At 38.5% G+C, this 20,144-nt stretch overlaps 1 protein-coding gene across 1 annotated transcript in view; it reads left to right on the top strand.

The window, feature by feature from the left end:
- The first annotated feature begins 1,114 nt into the window (after positions 1 to 1,114).
- The window catches only part of LOC100642834, a 38,604-nt gene continuing 19,574 nt past the window's right edge, over positions 1,115 to 20,144 (top strand). The window contains exons 1-5 of the mRNA XM_003393844.3: positions 1,115 to 1,436; positions 12,474 to 12,722; positions 13,317 to 14,037; positions 17,482 to 17,633; positions 19,471 to 19,708. Coding sequence (XP_003393892.1) covers positions 12,495 to 12,722; positions 13,317 to 14,037; positions 17,482 to 17,633; positions 19,471 to 19,708 — 1,339 coding nt within the window. The 5' untranslated portion in view covers positions 1,115 to 1,436; positions 12,474 to 12,494. The remainder of the gene's footprint in view (positions 1,437 to 12,473; positions 12,723 to 13,316; positions 14,038 to 17,481; positions 17,634 to 19,470; positions 19,709 to 20,144) is intronic.

The raw sequence follows: 20,144 nt of genomic DNA, 5'->3' as shown, positions 1-20,144 counted from the left end.
TTACAAAAGTCCATCGATCATGCTGGTCAAACTGTATTCCTTTCGAAGCAACGGGATCGACCTTTGGGTCGCATAAAAATAATCCCTTTATTGCAATACCTACTTTGAAATGCTACTTCCCTTCCTGGTTTCCGTTTCTTTGTAACATGCTGCGATATATTTTTAACGAAAGATTCGATTCTCACATAGGTCCATGCAGACTGAAAATCAATTAGCTAGGGAAAAGATGAGATAAACAAACAACGATCGCGTATTTATTTTCGTACGCAATCATTTCGTAAGAATTCAGAGTGCTTACCAGAGAAATTCAAAACTGTGCCAAGTTACGGTATGGAAGATTCATAATAGATGAAAAATTCATGCAGTGCGAAAAAATCTGCTCCCGTAAAAACAAAAGAGCTATTAAACATTCCAAAACTCTTTAGGACAGGCGAAGTTTCATTCTGCTGGTGCCTAGAAACTCTAGCACGGATAAAGCGATTGTCAACCGAGAAGATGCAAAATGAGGATAAATCAATTAACCTACCATCAACTTTGTTTAAGATGTGAGTCGTGCTGCTGTAACGCTATCGCATTGCTTAAACAAAACGGAAGGAAATTCGCCGCTAGATAACATAATTTTTCAAGACAAATAATTCATCTGGTATGTTTATAATGTACATCTGATTAATATCAATATTGCGGTAATATCGTGAATGTTTTATGATTTTTCAAGATTTTCGTACAACGTTGTTTCGGGAATGCAAAACTCAAAAAAAAAAAAAATAAATTATGCACATGGAATGTTCTTCAACGTCTCCCGGATATTCCACTCGATACAAATAATACCAATTATATTCCTTTCCTTCGGTAAGTTAGTTCCTTCCACAAATTTAAATAAAACTCACAAGTTCTCATCTTATGGTATAATCAATAGCCACTTCATCCACGATTTTTCCGAAAGTTCTAGCATACTTCCAAACGATTTTAATAAATTAAGATCAATCACGAAAAGATCGATGAGACGTACAATCGTCGTAGAATTGCGTCTAAGGTTGAGCCCACAATCACGGGGCGTATCAGTGAGAGCGTCTCCGTTCTGCGCGTCATGCTATTCGCTGGCCTGAGCTGCGGGGCGCGTTCAGTCTGCTCCAAGCCGCGACTGCGATAACCTGCGCTGCGACCGGCTGCCGCGACGAAAACAAACCAACCCCCGGGATACCTTGTCGTCAGAATCGAATAGAAAGTCAAAATTGTATCTTCTATCAACATCGAGTAACTAGATTTGTTTGTCGGACAACCTTCCGAGAAGAAGCGAGTACGCCACCGTTTGCAATCTTTTGCCAATCCGCGAGCTATAACAATTTTAACATATGATACCAACGGGAGAACGTGATACCTCGCGATCGTACTCCTTGGTGGACATGAACACGTTACCACCGTTTTCGTACACGGAGGTAAGTCGACTTGGAAAGTTTCGTCTTCGAGCTGCTTGTCATAGAGTGCATGCCTCTCGGTGTAATTGATTTTGCAACAGAAGAGTCGTTCAAGTAATAATCGCCTCGAACTCTTTTCGTGCTCATTATTTTTTAATTTTTCCGGAATTTTAGTCCCTCGGTGTTCTCTAAAGGAAACTACGTTTCATTCTTTCAATTACGTTTAACTGTTGTATTGCTACGAACATCAGCTGACCCTATAGAACGTTATTCCGTTTCGCAAGGGCAAAACACAGAATTTGGTTCGAGGTGAAACAGCTTTTCAAATGGCCTAACTACGTTTCACGTCGAATGGATGGCTTAGTGACATAGAACGGAAGATCGATTGTGACAATAGCGACACTTAGTGTTGACTTTTCGCGGGGATGTTATTGACACGAGAACGGAAACGGAAAGGAGTAAATAACTCAAACGAGCTGGTTGAGCAACCTCTAAAGCACCGACGTGATTAAACCGCTCTTTTTTTCATGGTCCATGAAAGAATTCGGGGACGAGCCGTGCGCTATAGTTGTTCAATGGAAAAAGCCAAATGCCTGACATATAATTATGCCTCGTGCAGCAGGCCTCTCTTTTAAAGGCGTTTGTAAACAGAGGGAATATGTTTGGGCGTTGACCCTGTTCTTGATGCGCTTAAAGTCTTGTCCTAATTATGTTAATTTTTATTCATCGCGAATTTTCGCTGCTTAAGTTTCGCTGGTAAAACGGAAAATTTTTTGCAATAAAAGATTCAACGTACAAGTGGGTCAAGAACGTAGATATCTCGTGGCTTTAGGGTGGTCAGAGTGTAGAGCGAGTAAGGACACAGAAGCCAGGCGAGGATTTCATCGCAATGTAAAGGGAGAAATAGCAGAGAAGAATGTTTGAAGAAATTAGTACAGACTAATTCGAGTTTAATTCATCGAACTGCAGCATTGATTCTGCGAAATTCTTCGTTCGCGATAGTGAATTGAAATTACAGGGACATTCGCATTCCTTCTAATTTTACCGCTACAACGATTGATTGGATTTAATTGCTAAGCGTGCGCGGGGAATGGAACGGCCAAATAAAATTGTGTTTCTAGAACGTATCCCTCATGGAGTAACAATATCCTCATGGGAGAAATTTCAATGGATTTTCAAGAGTAATCATGCCATATTCATAACTAACATTTATCTGTATACTTACATCTTTTTGACATTGAAACACGGTACTTACAAAATTCCTATATGCAAAATACATTGCATGCTTCTATTGAGAGAGAATCGCTATATCGTATTAATTTTCCTCTTCTTTTTCACGAAAATTTTTCTCTCACATCGCAATCCTTTGATCGAGCTCTACGCAGATGGTTCAACATGAATTCGTTTTGGAAAGATAACAGAATATTTTTTTCTGCTCGTGGCCTTTATAATATTATGCGTTTCTCGTTCAAAATCCGATCAAGATTCTCTTAATGAATTGCGTCACAAAAATTTCTTCTCTGATTAAATTTTCCAGATAAAATTAAACGTCTGGCCTCGTTCGTTATTTCAAGCGACATCGTTAATAGTGATATAAAGTTATTTTCATCAATGGTATGAACAAATATTCCTTTACAAAAATATGAACAATATATAGCGCGTACATCGTGAATATAGTTTAGCTCAAGAAAGCAAATTAATTGACCTCTCGAAAAGATTTAATATTTTCATGGATATATCAAGGGAATCAAATTTTTAATCCTATCTCTTCAATTTCAACATTTTTTACGCTACTTAATAAAAATTCATTAAAATAAATCACGACGAAGAAGACACGGTCAAAGGGATCCAGTCCTTTTCTTCGTTTAATCACAAGCTTTTTAGAGAAAGCCTATTAATATCATTTTTTGTTTTTCATCTCGTTTTGAGAACGAAACGCGAAGCAGAAGACCTTCGCTATTAATATTCTACATCCGTGAATACGTAATACCGTGAAATGTGTGCCCATGCTCCGGCAACAAATTACACTAAAAGATTCTCGCGATTTCCTAAGATTTTCCATAGCAAGCTTTGCAACGTTGCACCGTCTCTTGCTTTCTGAACCGTATTACGAAATCAACCTCTCTGTATGCAATCGTTTCTTCAAAGTATTCATCCTTGATTCTTCGGTTCCTGGAATCGTAAACGCGGATCGTGAAACTAATCGACTAATTTCAGAAATACACGGTGTACTTAACTCTCAAAGTTCTAGTTCCGCGTATGTTCTATTAATATCGAAACTTACGATCCCTTTATTACTAGAATCGTATTTTTTACTATTTAGCTTCTCTGCAAACGTGCTCTAACTTCGATGTTATCTCGTCCAATCGCATAGATTCTCGACACGTTACAAAAAAAAAAAAAAAGTGAGAAAATAGCAATACGAGTTCAGTACGAAAAATATACCTCATATGCGAACACGCTTGACTATTCATTAAGATTCTCGTATAATAAACGTTAATTATCCATTCCACGATCTCGGCATACGATCTGCTGTTTTATGGATGAGCGGTCGTGATGCGGGACACCCGCGTTGTGACGCGAAATTTTTCATTTATATACCGAGAACTTTTCACTCGGTCGTCCGTTTAAAGAAAGCATATGTTCTTATAGCAAGTGGCAAGTGCGTGTATATCTGTGACTAAAACGGCCGTAAGGTAGACAGCAGGTCTATTCACACGAGCTCATCTGAATCTTAAATGTTAGTCACCAACTCCTTGGTTCGCGTTGGATACGCCTTCCACGGTACGCCGGCTGACGCGTGAAAGACTGATACTACTATACCGGCAACACGATTTTTCGGGACGCTCTATCGCGTCTGACCACGACCAATCGGCTTGATAGAAAATAAGTGCATTACGTTCTATTTTTGTTTGCACAATATCGATCGCGAATCGTCAGTACGCCAAGTCGTATAGAGTCAGTTACGTGTTACATTTACAGGGAGGAAACGTAAACGCGCAATCAGTTCATCAATGCTTTACAAATCTACTCGTTTTCCAGTTAAATAGCTTAAAATTTAATCCGCGCGTAACATTGTACAATGTTTTGTATCACTAATGGGATTAAAACGTTTAATGCTCTCGATTGACAATTTTCCAATTCACATACCACGAACAAGTACGACGTTCCGTATTTTTCCTTTCTTGTGAAATGATAGCGTTTGCAAGTAATAGAGAGACTAAATTAGGTAAAGTATTGCGTCAATATAATCGTGTTCGTGAATTTGAATAATTTGAGTAACCGAATTAATTACCATCGTTAACAGGTATTGGAATATTCCACGTCAAAGAGGAAATGTGCCCCTGAGCGATGTAATCTTGCGTATAAGAGCAAACTTGACTCGCATTCTCCGCGCAATTAGAGGCAGACAAATGATTGTTGCAGACGCATCAGCTTTTATTCAGCATCTCAGAAACTTTGACACACGAGCAAGCAATACAACCTTCAAAAGTACTCGTGTTCTTACACGTCTTATCGTTCTTATACGATAAGATGAAATAGTAGGCGAAATATTTTCGCTTTGTTCTTAATCCTGACTCCAGTTCCACCTGGCTCAGGTTCCTTTCTTTGACTGCAAACAAATTCAGGAATGCTGCTCATACATAAAAACAGAGCTAATTGAAGGCGTAGGTAGCAAGAGCTTCTTGCTCGACAAACCCGACGAATCCGATTCAGGCCGCGAGAGCTCTTCAGTATTCACGGTAATCATGCGACCGATTATACACTTTGGTGCAGCATTGCATGATTCTAAATATACTCGGTTTATCGTTCCTTGGTGAAAAGTGAGTCATACATGAAAGCACGATGTATTATACTTCTCTCTAAATATAAATATTGCCTCTAATATATTCAGTGTCACATCGTGATCGCCATACGTTGAACGCGTTGATATTTTACATGTCATTTTGAGTAACCCAGAAGCGAAGATTTCCAATAGGAATAAACTACACATTTCGATTCATTTTGACGTTTACGTTCTTTTTCACTGGGACGGTATCAAATATCAGGACAGTATCAGTACAATAGAAAATTTATTTTCCATCACGATATAGGTTCCATTTTAATTACTCCAGCCCTTATAATCTCTTCGTCCTATCCAATGCACAACTTATATTATCATAAACAAATCGATTTCTGTTTTTCTTTTTTTCTTCTTTGACACTTACGACTTTTAACATTTTAATGCTTTACTTATATTTACAGAAAATGGGATATAACAAAGCGTGGCATACGTTATCTATCGTATTTTACGAAATTCAATGCTGTATTGTTAATGCGAACAAAGAATCAGCGAATTAACGGTAATGAATTCATTAAATTCCATTGCAATTTTAATACAGTTTACTTTCCGGTAGATTGAACGTTGTTTATCGGTGACTCGCTGGAATCCCGGTTCATCTAGCGGCCGTCGCGAAACCGTATTCCGGTGTGCATCTTCGGATTACTCAAACGCCGAGGAACTCACGGTCCTATGTACACCATGTTTGTATTATGCAAACTTCGTGGAGTATGGTCGAATTTCAGCTCATATAATTACGTTATCGATTCAATTCCGTTCAGATATTATTAAAATAGTTGCGTGTCGATGTATTATCGGAATCCTTATCTGTTGTTATTCAGCACGTTCTCTCTACGAAATACTTTAAATAATCCGTTTAAATCACAATTTTTAACGGAAGATTACATCCTCAACGGCACATTGTTTCCCGTTGTTTCACAAACGACGACCATTTTCGTACGAACGTAACGTTTAGAATGTCCGCGCCATACAACGCATTAGATTAAACAGCCATCGTTAGAATTATTTGTAAACCTACGTTAAAAGCGGAAAGTACGCCGCGTGGATTAACGCAACTCAGCTCAGCTCATTCGTATAAATTCGCAGCGCTACTCGAGGTTGAATGGCTAATGGCCCGAGTTACATTTGTTGTAGTACTTGACTTCCGACTCGACGAGACTAATGCGATTCGAACGCAGTTCCTACGCTGTTCCGCCAACTTTTCATTCCAACGGGAACGTCAAAGAACGCGAAATAAAAGAGAGGCTAAAGGGAACGGGGATTAAGATTCTCGTTTCGGAAACGGAGATTCCGTCTCGCTCCATTTACTGATTACGTGCAGGAAGATCCGATCCATTCAAATCCTTCGTCTATCATACGACAATGTTCGATTTACAGAGATTAAAATCTTAAATAGATAAAGACGTGAATTTCCTTAACGCGTTCACCTGCGAAACGATTCGAATCGGCGTCCAATAATTTTTCAAGTGCTGGCTAGTACTCTAGCTATCCAGCGATACTCAGCTTCCTAGAACGGATAAGAAGAAATAAATGGAGCTTACGTCATGATAAGCATCTTTCATCTTTTCGACCGGATTAAAATTGCTGGCGTAAAACTAAATGAATGCGTTCCGGTGACTTTTTCTAAATGAAAACCTCCGTCAGCCGGCCAACCGTTTAAAGAGAGAGAGTGGCATTTAGACATTTAACAGATGAAGCGCTCGAAGTTTCGGTCGATTGCCTGTGGCCTTCGCTCGCGCGTGCAACTTTACCCGATTGTCACTATTCCCCCTTTCCCAGATAAATATCCGACAACACGGATATGCCAGAACGTTATTCTACTCTTTTTCATCCCCTTTTTTCTGCCTTTAACAATGCTGTTCTTCCCTTATCTTCGAAATGCATGAAGTTCGGAAACGATGCTCTGTATGAAAAATACGCTGGTAGGATAAACATTAGACAATGACAGTCTATCTTTATGGTATTCCTTTTATTCTTCTATTCTATACAAGTTTATTGAAAGCAGCTTATTTTTAGGAAAAAGGTCTGTATTAAAATGTTATCGATCCCGATTGTTTATTTCATTATTTCACGTCTGAAATCTCGTTTTTGCTATACCGAGAACATAACATCTAGCCGATCGATCGTTACATCGCTCGTTAAGGCAATTAGAGTTAAAATATCGCTCGATATCATTGGTACTTCTTTTTCTTTTTGTCTGGCCGTTGGAAATTTCTCTGCAAAGAATAGACGTCGATAATTTCAATTACCTCCCATTCTTCGAAAAGAAAATAGTTTCCAAACTCCGCACGAGGACCTCGTTACCATTAATAACATCGTACCAGTGGGAAACGCGACTGATTTCAATATAAATTTTTAATCGTTGCACCAGAACGAGTATTCGATTGAACCTATCTCGCCGAGAATTTAAAATCTCCGCCAGGTCGAAGACGTTCATTTCCACCATGCCATTGAAATAAATTTCCTACTAGATAGAAGTAGTCAGCCTTCACACATCCACCTTGTTCGACTTCCATTTCTCAAGCAATTTCCTCATAGCGGATGACCAGACCGTCCTCAACAGCCGCCAAAGTCCCTAACAGTGTTCTAATATTCCGCCAAGCAACATTTCTGAAATTACGAAGAATATGAAGAGTAAAAGGGTATGTTTGCCTTCAAAACCAAATAGGAGGAATTTTAGAACTGGATTTTAAATCCTCGTCCCTGCGAAGAGTGGAAAATATGGTTCATAATGCTCTCTCCTCGCATTTTTCATTTTCTCAAACTCGAGCGTATTGTAGTTTGTATTATTACGTTATCGTATTCGTTGCTCGGGAAAAATCCTCATCCGAAAGGATTAGATTACCAACTTTTGTGATAATGGAACGCATCGATCTTCCCGCAAATTCGTCGTCTTCTCCAGCTTTGCCTCTAACGGAGATCGAACGATCGTTTCACGCGTTCGTTACGCTGAATTTTTCATTTCCGTTCGTCTGAAACGCACTTATCTTCGCCTTCGTGACGGTCGAAACCGGTTGGAAAAATCCGTCTTCAGAGTAATCCAGTCGCAATAGAAATTGAGCCGAACCGTGGCACCATGCACGCGCTGCCAGAGCTCGCTGAAATTGGCCCCGATTCCGTGCCGTTAAACTCATCGGCCCGTTTCCCTCGTCAGCCCTCCACCACCGGTGGAGACAAATGGATTTCGGGGAAACGATGGAAGAAATTCCGTGGGATGAGCATAGGATAGACGAGAAGATGAAGGATGATTGTGCTTCCTCTCGTCGAGTAATTGTAATGGGCATTTCTGGAAAAATTCAAAATATTTTTTTGTACAATGAAATGTGAAGATTGCAGGAGGAAAAGCCGATAAGTAGAGTCCTGTTAATATATTTTCATCTTAATATCGCTTCGAGAGTAAAAAGGGGTGTTCTGATACGACGTAATTAAACTATAAATTCTTCTAAAGAAATCCAGCGAATTCTCGGTCTGCCGATTTCAACGTAATAAAAAGGCAAAGTAATCAATCGGCGGATTACATATCATCTTCTAATCCCAAATCACTGCCGAGATATGAGATGTTTTTCAAGATATCGTATTACTTTCAATCCGTTAAAGGGAACTATCGCTAATTAAATCGAAATGGAACAAAAAGTCACTGAAATTTTAAGATTTCCACAGACTAAGACAGGATCGTGCGATGCGATTATCATTGAGCGTGGGACGCGTTGGAAAACGCATTATGATGATATATCGGGATAATCGATGTGGTTCGGTATAATAACGAGTTATCGGAACAATTAACAATTGGAATACACTGGTGGCGTTTGGTTAATTCATTTCCGACTAGGGAACGGCTTGCACAAAAATGTAATTGTATCGACCACGAGCGGCATGAATTTCATTCCTGTCCCGGCTGCAATTAACAGGTAACAGTTCACGTCATTCAACCGTAATACTTTCTGTGTGCAATATTCCTACATTGTTTCATTTAGTAGTTGAATTATTATTGCCGGCAATATTTCATTCTTTGTATACTTTATTCCTCGGTAGTACTTCAAGCGTCCATTTTACGATTAATATCGCTGAATATTCTTAATAATCTCAACGTTGAACACGAAAAGCAGCAAAAGTGCATTATTTCCTCTTATCGTGATCATCGTTACCTTTGTAAAACTATTACCCGCGGACACAGTATTTCGTTAACGAAGTAGGACGGTAAAGTGAACGAATGTAAGAATATGGAAAACGTACACGTGTGTATATAGTGATAAAGTAATCGATCGTGTTTAATCGATTAATATATTTCCAAGTCTGGCGTATATCATTTGTAGCGTAACGAAACGACGTTGCCGACGTGATTTCGTATTAACCTCGGCCACTTATTTTCAATCCAAGCTTATTAATTTTACATGGAAAAGTTTGATCAAAATTTAATAGAACTCAAAGTTTCGTGTTTTCGTAGAAACATTTCAAGGTACCGAGTTTAGCAGCGGACACAGACGCGTTCAGTAGAGTTTTTCTTTCTATTTACCCCAGCTGAACAGTTTCACCATCGCAAAATGCTAATTAATTGAAGAAGTCGCTTAATTCTATACCTCAATCATAGTTAACAGACTCAAAAAAATTGCTCGAGAACTTGTTCCGCTTGCAGCAGCCAATAAAACGAACGGTGTTCTAACGATTCGTCGAATCGAGTCACGTTCGTGCGCTAACGACGATGGTCAGTATGAAACGAAGTGAAAAACACGTTGCTTTAATCCATACAGAAACGTACTATTTTTCTCCCTTGTTTGTCGCTCCTTGCGAAATTATTGATCAACTCGTAATATTACAGAGTTTGTAAGTTACGAATCGTAGCTTATAGACTTCCTTTGTACAACTTTACAGTTTTATAATTTTACGTCAAATTAGATGATCAAATAGCTTGTAATTTGCAAAATCTCGATACTCTTGAAATATTTTGTCAGGGTCACCATTCCGAACAATTTTTTCCAATACGAAAAATAAGAAAAAGTTAATCAGAATGGTGATCTTGACAACGTATTTCAAGGCTATCGAAATCAGGCAAGAGATAATTATTCGACACCTGGACCCGAAACAATTATAATATTTTATGTGTAGATACTGTACTTTAATTAAGTTTCACAGTCTGAAAGATTACTTCAGATTTTATTTGAAAGTATTTCAAATCACTTAAAAGTAAGCTCGATCGTTCCACTTAAAAATCAGAAAATATGGTAATAACATTTAGGTCTTTTAATTTTCTTCAATCCACAAGCTTTCTATGTACTTAGATTCGCGTTCAAGCAGTTCTGCGTTAAGTCACGTGCTGTTGGATGGATTGCTGTTCCACATTTCTTTTCTTATATTCGCGATACGATGCCATTTCGATTATATTTAAGAGAAGTTGGACGATTACGCAATGGACGCACGCAATATTTATTCGATTTACATAAATTATTGCCGTTTCCCCTTCGAAAAAAAGCGTCGAGAACATTAATTACCAATGACCACGTATCCTCTGTCGAGCTTAATGCTGGTAGCAGCGGATTATTAAATATCCGATGACTGGCACGGAATGCAATTTTCTCGGATAAAAAGCTTCGCTCTCGGGTGTATCGCTTTATTACGACTTCGTGAGATCTGTCGAAGTGAAAAAGTATACCAATCTGAAGAAGCAAAACGAATAAAAAGCGCTTTATGTTTACATCTTTTTAACTTTGAGTAGATTTAGTCTCAAGAAATACTTTCATGAGATTCGACGTGTTTATGAGTCCACGAAGAACTTTTAAAATATATTATTTTCGATAGTTAGAATACGTAATTACGATTCACATAATATCATAGGGACCAGAGATTTATTAATTAAGGGGTTGGAAAGATAAACAAGGGAAGATGTTCAATAGAAACGAGAATCGTGTTTTTATTAATTTTTGATATTTATCAGTTGAAAGAGCTTTTAGCGTTTGCCACCTTTAAAAAATATATCGAAATAGTTCAATTTATCTAATCTTTTATGGAAATTTTATGGATTTGCAATGATACACTTTGTGTAGAGCGGACGCTGTTCTATCGTTTCATCGTATACATCAAATTTACATACTTTTCTATAGGAAGATTATTTTTTTATTTTCCCACCATTTGTTTTATTTATCGTTTCAATATCTAGATTCTCGATTGTATTAAATTTCCAATTACAAACCGAACATTATCGTATCATTGATTACGTTTGGTAAAACGGAAGTGATTCAACGAACTTAATAACGTGAAAATTCAATTACAGTTCGTTTGATGGTTGAAGGATAGCTTTTATTAGATAAAGGACCTATTTCCTGCTGTTGATCGGTCACGTTTATGATTAATCGTTCGAATGGATCACCGCTCGCTTACCTATTCCTCGCGCTATTTCATGCAAATATTCGTCGCGATCACGAGCCAGTGAATCGAAACTGATGAGCGATGCAACGCGACGCGTACGTATCTGGGTCATCTTTATAAAAGCCGGTTTATTACGTACCTGGCGTGTTCTGTAGCTTGCGGGAAATTGATTCCATACTGTTGATTATCTTTTCCAGGCTAAGCGTATACCGAGGATCGTACGTTTCGTGTTCGCGGACACTTCGCATGCTGACCGGGTAAAAATATTCGATAAAAGAAGTAAAGTACGTTGATTAGCTTTCCGTTTCTCGACATTTCGTCAAATGGTCTCGTTTACCAGTACTTTATGGGTCTTTACTATGCCTATCAGTCGAAAAAGACACGAAGTTCTCTGTTTACATGAAACTTCTTCGTAAAGTTTAATCGAAAAATTTAATAAAGCGAACGTGACTTGGCGAATAAGCAATACAGAAAATATTTGTTAAGATCGATGTGAAGAAGTAAAAGAAATATATTTGATTCGATATGTGTTACAGCGTGTTATATAAACTGTCGTTTCTCCCAAGTTTAAATTTCGCACGTCAATATCATCTATTAAATTTTGTTATATCGTCAATTATCGATCACGTTAAAGTTGGAAAAGTTTGTTGAAATACATTCAGAGAAATCGTAAACGAAGAAATTATAACGACTCCGTTCTGCGAACTTTTCAATTCCAACACAGATAATTCTTGCAAATCTGGAATAATGAAATTCTAATCAGTCGCTGGAAAAACAATCAGTAAAAATTGAATCAGTAGAAATTACATTAATTAAATGTCATCTAACTAAAAGGATTTTTTACGTTCGTTTTTCAGGGATGAGAAAATGCCTCTGTGATGTTGCATCGAAGCACATCATCGCGACGCTCTAGAGCATCGCGCAATATGACGAATTTTGGACATACGTCGCCGATCGCCGGACCAAGAGGACGACGCGCCAGCGTGGCAACCGATAAACCTGTCGATTTGCCACCGACGAGTCTTCGAGGAACTATGGAACGTCAACGGTCTCCACGGGGCAGTGTCGTGCCCGATATTGCTCTATCAATGGGAAACGACATCGAGGTTGTTCATAATTGACAATTCTATCTATTCAGATTTATCCCCTCGCATCCTGTGAATTTGCATGAACAACGAGACTCGTTGTCTAATGATAAGACAAGCTAATGTATCGCACAATACGGAAGCTTCAAACACGAAATGATCTGTAAATATTTCACGTACCTCGCATAGGTGAATTGCAGACGAGAAAGCACAAAATCTAAATCGCTACTGGCACACGACGAGTAACGCGTATCGACACTTAAATGTGACGGAGCATGGCTTCGAAACTTTCTAGAAATCCGCAGAACTTGTGGAAAAAATCTATTCTTAGCGAGCTCGACGTGTGCCAATACTCGAACCATCTTTGGAAATAATTGTCGAACGACGTACCTTGTTCTATGTCATACTTGTCTCCCGCCTCGCAATGATTAGAAATTGGTTAGAAACGTGGTTGCAAAATTGAGGTGAAAAATATCGTAGTCCGTGTTCCACCCGAATCTCCTAGAACTTCTTGGCATCAGCGAAATTCCCCCATAGAGATTCACCACGCTGATTATATTCTTACGATTTCCTTTTGCTTTCGTCAATTTCGAGGATATACCCTTGACCTTTCAGCCCATCCACCACAAGCCTCTGCTGGAGCGAGATCAATATGGCGACACGCGGAACATGTTCACTCAGAAGATCAGTCGCAGCCCGCGAAATTCCCTGGTTCCGGACGATTATTACAGAAGTTCCCGTAACGGAGTTCGAAGTCCTCGGAACAGTTTGGTTCCAGATACCAGCTTGGCACCTGACATGTTATACAGTTCGCGACATTCTTTGGTTCCGGAAGCTCCTTTGAGTCCCAGAAATTCCTTGGTACCGGACGTTACTCACAATAGAAGCCCGAGGAACAGTCTTATTCCTCTGAACGCTTCAAGGACGTCCCTGATGTCTGAAAATGGAAATCCTCCTTCTCGCAGTCCTCGACATTCTTTGATACCCAATTCTTCGAGAAGCCCCCGTGGAAGCATGACCAACATGGAACTGGTGGATCGTAGCCCGCAGAGAAGCCCGCGAGGTTCTATAGCCTCGGAGTGTTTGAATCAGAGTCCAAGAAACTCGATCATTCCATATGAGGTGAACAGATCCTCGCGAGGGAGCATTGGCATGAACGACGCGCCCAGAGGATCGATCGGTGCTAATGAGGAAGAGACGAGAAGCACACGGCGAGGTATCGATTCTGACACGATCGACAGAACTCCGAGGGGCAGCCTCAGTGGTTTGCAAGACAGAAGAACCGCAAAGGCGACCATGGTGGCGCACGATCCGAGAAGGGCCTCCGCCGATCAAGGTAAGAGTTTGTTTGCTCTAAGAGAATGCTAGAATGCTAATGCCAAAAGAGAATGCTGATCCGATTGGCAATGGGATACCGAAAATCGAACACGAAATTTTCTCTGTCCCTCTTAAAATAGTTAGAAAGTGAAAACTAATTATTTATAACTAGGTTTCTCTATCCAATGATAATTTCTACGTAATTTTGAAGTTGATAGTATTAGATCAGTGACGGAAGTCTTCGTATAACTTATAGTAAAACTATTTTTATTGAAATAAAATTCCATCACGAAGTTAGTATATTTTGTGTCAAGGCTAATTGAGAGCTACTTTAAGGGTACAGTAAAACAAGCTTCTCACGAAATAACGATATATACGGTTTGAAATAATAAACCTACACAAATTGTATTTTCTCTCTTCTCTGTTTGAATATGTTTGCGAAGCAACACAGTTTCCTACAAAACGGCTATTGTCGCGTATGTTGATAAAGATATAATTTATTTCAACAGATATAGCGCTTCTGTAAGATGTACAAAAACTTCCGCGAATAACTGTGAACAAACGAAGTCTAATAAAATTTAATAGCATATAAAAGCGACGAGATTTTGTAATCTTCTAAATGCTCAACCATAATATCGTTAGCATCGCAGCTGCGTTTTTAATGTACGCGAATACAGGCATACTAAAGCTATGCGGAATGTGCCTTGTTTGTATTTACGAACAAGAACAAGTATTATAGGATTCAGTTTCATCCACGATATTCACCACTCCATGGAAACGAAAACCGTTATAACGCTTCAACGGCGTCATCGATATGGCGTTACATTCGATGAAATAATTAATCACGTTAATCCTCTCGATACCGAGTTCTCTCGCTGTAGATCGACGTATGACGCTTTCCAGCAAACGTGATTGAATTACGTTCTCGCCGTATCCGGAGTCTTATGGCAATTCGATGCTCGTTACCCACTAATTTGACGCGACATCTCAAGAGAGCCGTAAATTTTATTCGTTTTGCCGAGCAGTTTCATAGATCGTTGATTCCGCCGCGTCGTAATCGAAGTACAGACAAGCGAATCTGATCGCACGTTGATTAACAGGGATTGATATCAAATTTTCAAGTATAAACTGATGCAAGTGACATTACAAATTTAACATCGAGGATCAAGACGAGGATGAGCGACACTCGGGACGATCGTTCCTCTAAAAATAGCATCTCTTGATAAGCTAATAATCCTATCTGATCGCCGGAGATATTATAGCCGAGTGTAGTATGGATAATGATAGGAGCGAGCTAGCATCGTGACACTTCGTCGCTTTTCACGCAACCGCATTAATCTAGCCGAGCAAATCTTGTAAATGTGTACGTAACACACCAAGACAAGGGAACACGGTTTAGAACCGAATAGGCATCGTGTGAAATTGAAGACAAAGTCATCGTTGAGATTGTTGGTCTATGAATACTCCGATACGATTTGTGTAGTTTGATATGAGCATTGAAAATAGTTACACGGAATAATAATACGAAATAACGGAGTGAACTAATTTTTGTTGACCATGTGGCATTGTGAATCGGTGCTGTTAAAAAGCTTACGATCATGTATTATTTTCGCTAAACATACGTATATTGTCGGTTTGCTAAAAGAACAAACTAATTAAGAAAAATACATTTTTCCATTATTTAGCAACGAAACATTTCTTTCTTTTATAGTCTTGGTTTTTAGGTTCCTTGGCAAAATATGTATCGTTCATGCGTGTTGCTCGTTATTAAAAAAGAAATGGAACTCTTACGTTGAATCGTGCTATCGTCCTTGTTTAAGAGAAAAACTTTATAACAAAAAGCTATGGGACTTGCCAACGACGCAATAAATGTATCGAACAAAAGTAATTTGCTTTGAAATATCCTTAGGAAACAGCGAATTATCGATGCGTTAAAGATTACGCGCTATTATTGATTATCTCTGAGACACTACGTACAACTCTACTTCCATAAATTCCGGCCAATTGTAAAATAAAAACGTGTACGATTTATTGGCACGGAAAGAACAAGCTCACAAAGAAAATTAATAACTGGATTCTGTCGTGCGACCAATGCCGAGGATAAAAGGAGTCGAACCGTTTAAAACGAAATTGTTCGTGTTTTTTAAACTGTTATGTCTGAACCCGATTTATACCGATTATACTCCGTATTTTCTGTAAATAAACTGTTTATAATAAGAAACATAAGATTGATCATTAGTTTGTTTAGCTAAGGAATAACTATTCATTGGTTTTAAAAATGCAATGATCTTTGAGTTTAAGTTTAACTGACAATTGCCAAAATTGATAGCAAGTTCTAATTATTTCTGTTTTAACTTTCAAGTTTAACTGTCAAGTGTCAAGACTGTACAAATTACTATTGATATAAAATGTAGTGTGTTCAAAATTCGTAAATAATCCTTGCGAAAACTAATTATCTTTTCACTAATTCTTTGCGGTAAAAAGCGTGAAAAAACATTGGTTTTTTTCAAGTAAAAAGTTTTAAACACAGTTAATTATATGAGACTTTTATTGAAATCTCAATTCCCTGCGGATAATTATTTTAAAAATGCCGGTAAAATCTCATACATGTTTTATTTGTTATTTATTTGTCTGGCAACTTTTGTAGCAACACCAGTACGTTCTCTGCCCTACCCGAAACTTGTTACAATTTGCAGAGGAAATGAAAAAGTATGTGAACGAAATTATTACCAAATAATTCCCGCTTCTGTAGAATCAACCATATCATTCTATGGTCCATAAATTCATTCGTGTTTCTCTTCGTACTGAACGTAAATTATAATATTTGCCTATCTCCTATGTATTATGGATCGTACAACAGCTCTCGACTTTCTGGTTGCATATAAAAATGTTCTTGTTGTTAATATAAAATATAAAGATTTATTGGACAACAGACATTATTTCATGGCAATAACGCCAAAGGTCACGCCATAAATTTAACAAAAATGGCTCTCCCAGATCCTGGATGGGAAGCTCTGTTGTACTATCCGCCTTACTCATCGGACTTTACTTCGATGAATTACCATCTTCGCCGTTCTCCTCGAAATGCTTTAGCTGGAGTTTCCTCCCACAACATTGTAAAATTGCGAAATCCACTCAAAAATTCATTTGCGTTAAAACCAACGGAATCGTTGAAGCAAAGAATACAGAAATTTTCACAATGTTAGGGGAAAAGGTTGCAGATGATGATAGAAAATACATGGTTCGTTGAATCGTATCAGACGATTGTGGAAAAACTGAAAATCTTGCATTCGTAAATACCATAAATTTATGGACTAGCCTAATATTAATACGCTAGATATTAAGACAATATTTTGAAAGTATATATATGTATCAATGACGCTTCTTTAACCGTTATTTAATTCTTATCTAAAAGAAACTTGTGGTATCAGTGACAAAAATTTTGTTTTTTATGTTTCCGCAGGTATATACGAGAATCGAAATTCATCCCCATCTCGGCAAAAGGAGGTAAACTCGGGCAGCGCCAAATCTCGCGGAAGTACGGTTCAGATCTCTCTAGGATATGGCCCGAATACCTTCGAGGACTCTAGACGAGCCAGCAGCTCGGTATCGCAGGTACGATATTTTTCATTCACCTTTGACAGAGAGGCGAAATCCAACATTTATTATCCGGGATATTCGATAACAAAAACAAAAGGGGACGCCACCAGAATGGGTAAAGCGTTTCCCCCTTGTACGCTATAAGCCAGTACCCCAGTTCTTGAAAGCCTTAAAACCTCTCGTATCCTCTTAGGAAAATTTCGTTAGGCAAAGTACAAGCCAACACTACAATTCCTTGAAAGCATCCTACGGATTCATTTCCGAAGGGTATTTTTATTCGTATCTCATATCCCAACAAAACAAACTTTTTCAGTGAAATTTTACATTTTTTTTTTCATCCAGTTTTTACCATGGAGAAACATCGTTACGCGAACGCAGAATTTTTCACACGCTCTAGGATTATTTCCCTCTATTTTTTCGAGGTGTATTCGTCGAACAAAGTATCGACCGAGCCTGTATACTCGAATAAAATACTCCACGTGATGATTAGTTGACAATTGTCTAAAACTTTTTTTTTCGACTCGTCGTCAACGCTGTTATCGAATTTTGTTAGCGAGGACGATGTATATGGTCAGAGTTTGACGCCCAGCGATGACACGTTTGATACGTTTGACAATTTCATCATGAAATACGGTCGCGTGTTTTTCATCTTGTCGCGTAGTCTGCGACCTTGCATCCACCATCGTGTCGGCTTAAAATCTTTATGATATAACGAACTGCCCTGTGGTCATGTGTAGAAACAACCTCCCTCCCGGGAGGATCAAAGAAATGGCTGGATCGTAAAAAGCAGCCGAGCTCCAGACGATCCATCCGGTTGGATCGAAACGACCGCTTTACAGTCACGAATTCGCGCGATCATCCTAAGATTCGGACTCATTCGAGTAAACTGAAACGAGAAGGTGACCCTACAGATATTTTCTGACCTCTGGATATTTGAAACGAGCCTTACCTCGGAGTCTCTGTTTAATTTTCAAAGTATACGAGGACGACATACTAAAGTTAAAATGATTAGTGTTCATATTTTAAAATCACCTTCCTACTTGGTCTTTTCGACGACTAATAGCGATTATCATTTATACCTTCTTTCTAAACAAAAATGCATCGATAGTCTCAGTTCAGCTCGTATAATCGCGAAGACGAGGCACATGAATCTTCATTATTGGTCAGAAGAGTCACATTAACAAATTGTATCATTTACAATTGTCAATGTGTAACTGTTTAACCGAGAAGAAAGGCGACAGGATATATATGGAATAATTATGTATCGAACAGGATATATATAGTGGTCGATATTTACCATTCACACGCAGTTACTACTACACACAGCTGTCGAACGTAGACCGTGTCCAATAGGAACATTACCTCAATGTTTCGCCAGCATTGTAGCTATATTTTTCACAGATTAATTATTCAAACGACACGCCGAAACTGCCGTATATAAAATATTCTATACATGTATATCATTCATCATGAAACAATGACTATTAATTAAAATTAGTCTAATAACTGCGTAAACTAGAGAGCCTCTAGATATTCGCTACATATACATATGTGTATCGATTCTACTATAATTCGGCGATCACGGACATTAACTTCCTCCAGCCTCAAGTTAGAAGCTTGTAACTTATCTATGGTCTTACGCTCGAGTTTGTGTTTTGCGACCTGAGATCATCGCAAATCATTTCGATTCTTTTCCCTTTGACGAGCTTCAAAACTTAATAAACAAACCTTCAATATTCATGTTAAATAGCTTCTTGCAGAGTAGCTCTTAATATAATTAGTTAACGACGTATACGATAACTAGTACGGTAATTAGAAGGCAATTAACGTGAATGTTTCCGTTGATGTTCAGTTTTCAGGCGACGAGTCGCGACGGCTTTTCACCAGCAGCGCCAAAGTACCGGAGAATACAATGGAGAACAGAAACCTCACCTACGGTTCCGTGGTGTTTCAATTGAAGGACGCGAATCTCGAAGCGAACAACATCTGCGACTTTGTGTTTCGAGGGCTGAAGGTTGTCTGCAGAACCAGGGTGGTTACTGTTTGCCTGATGTGCTTGTCCCCTGTCCCGGTTCTTATGTTTATTTACGGTAAGTGGAGGGAATTGAATGGTCGCTTTTACCGCATTCGCAATCGGACTTCTACTTCGTATGTATGTTTTTGCAAGTAAAGATCACAGGGGAAAATATAATAAAATTTTTGTTGATTTTTTGACTTATATGTCGCTTGGAATATTTCAATGTGAAATGGTTGAAAAAGCAATTAGCTTGAGAGATTCGAAAATTTTCACCTTTTAAGAACCATTGTGTTTTGTAAGAAACAAATTACATTAGTTCAGTTATTAGGTTAGTGTAAGTTTATTAATATTAATTTTCTAATGTTGATAATTATTTACGACGCGGGCGATGTCACCAATTTTAATGATCCTAAATATATTCAGAAAGCTTCAGTTCGATTTATGTTACGATTAGCCCTCGTTCTGGCTACACCTCACGGCACCCGTACTTTTATATAATCCAATCTAAT

The sequence above is a fragment of the Bombus terrestris genome, chromosome 2 (assembly GCF_910591885.1).
Source record: "Bombus terrestris chromosome 2, iyBomTerr1.2, whole genome shotgun sequence".
Classification (NCBI taxonomy): Eukaryota; Metazoa; Arthropoda; class Insecta; order Hymenoptera; family Apidae; genus Bombus; species Bombus terrestris.
This window is presented reverse-complemented; position numbering and strand designations above follow the sequence as displayed.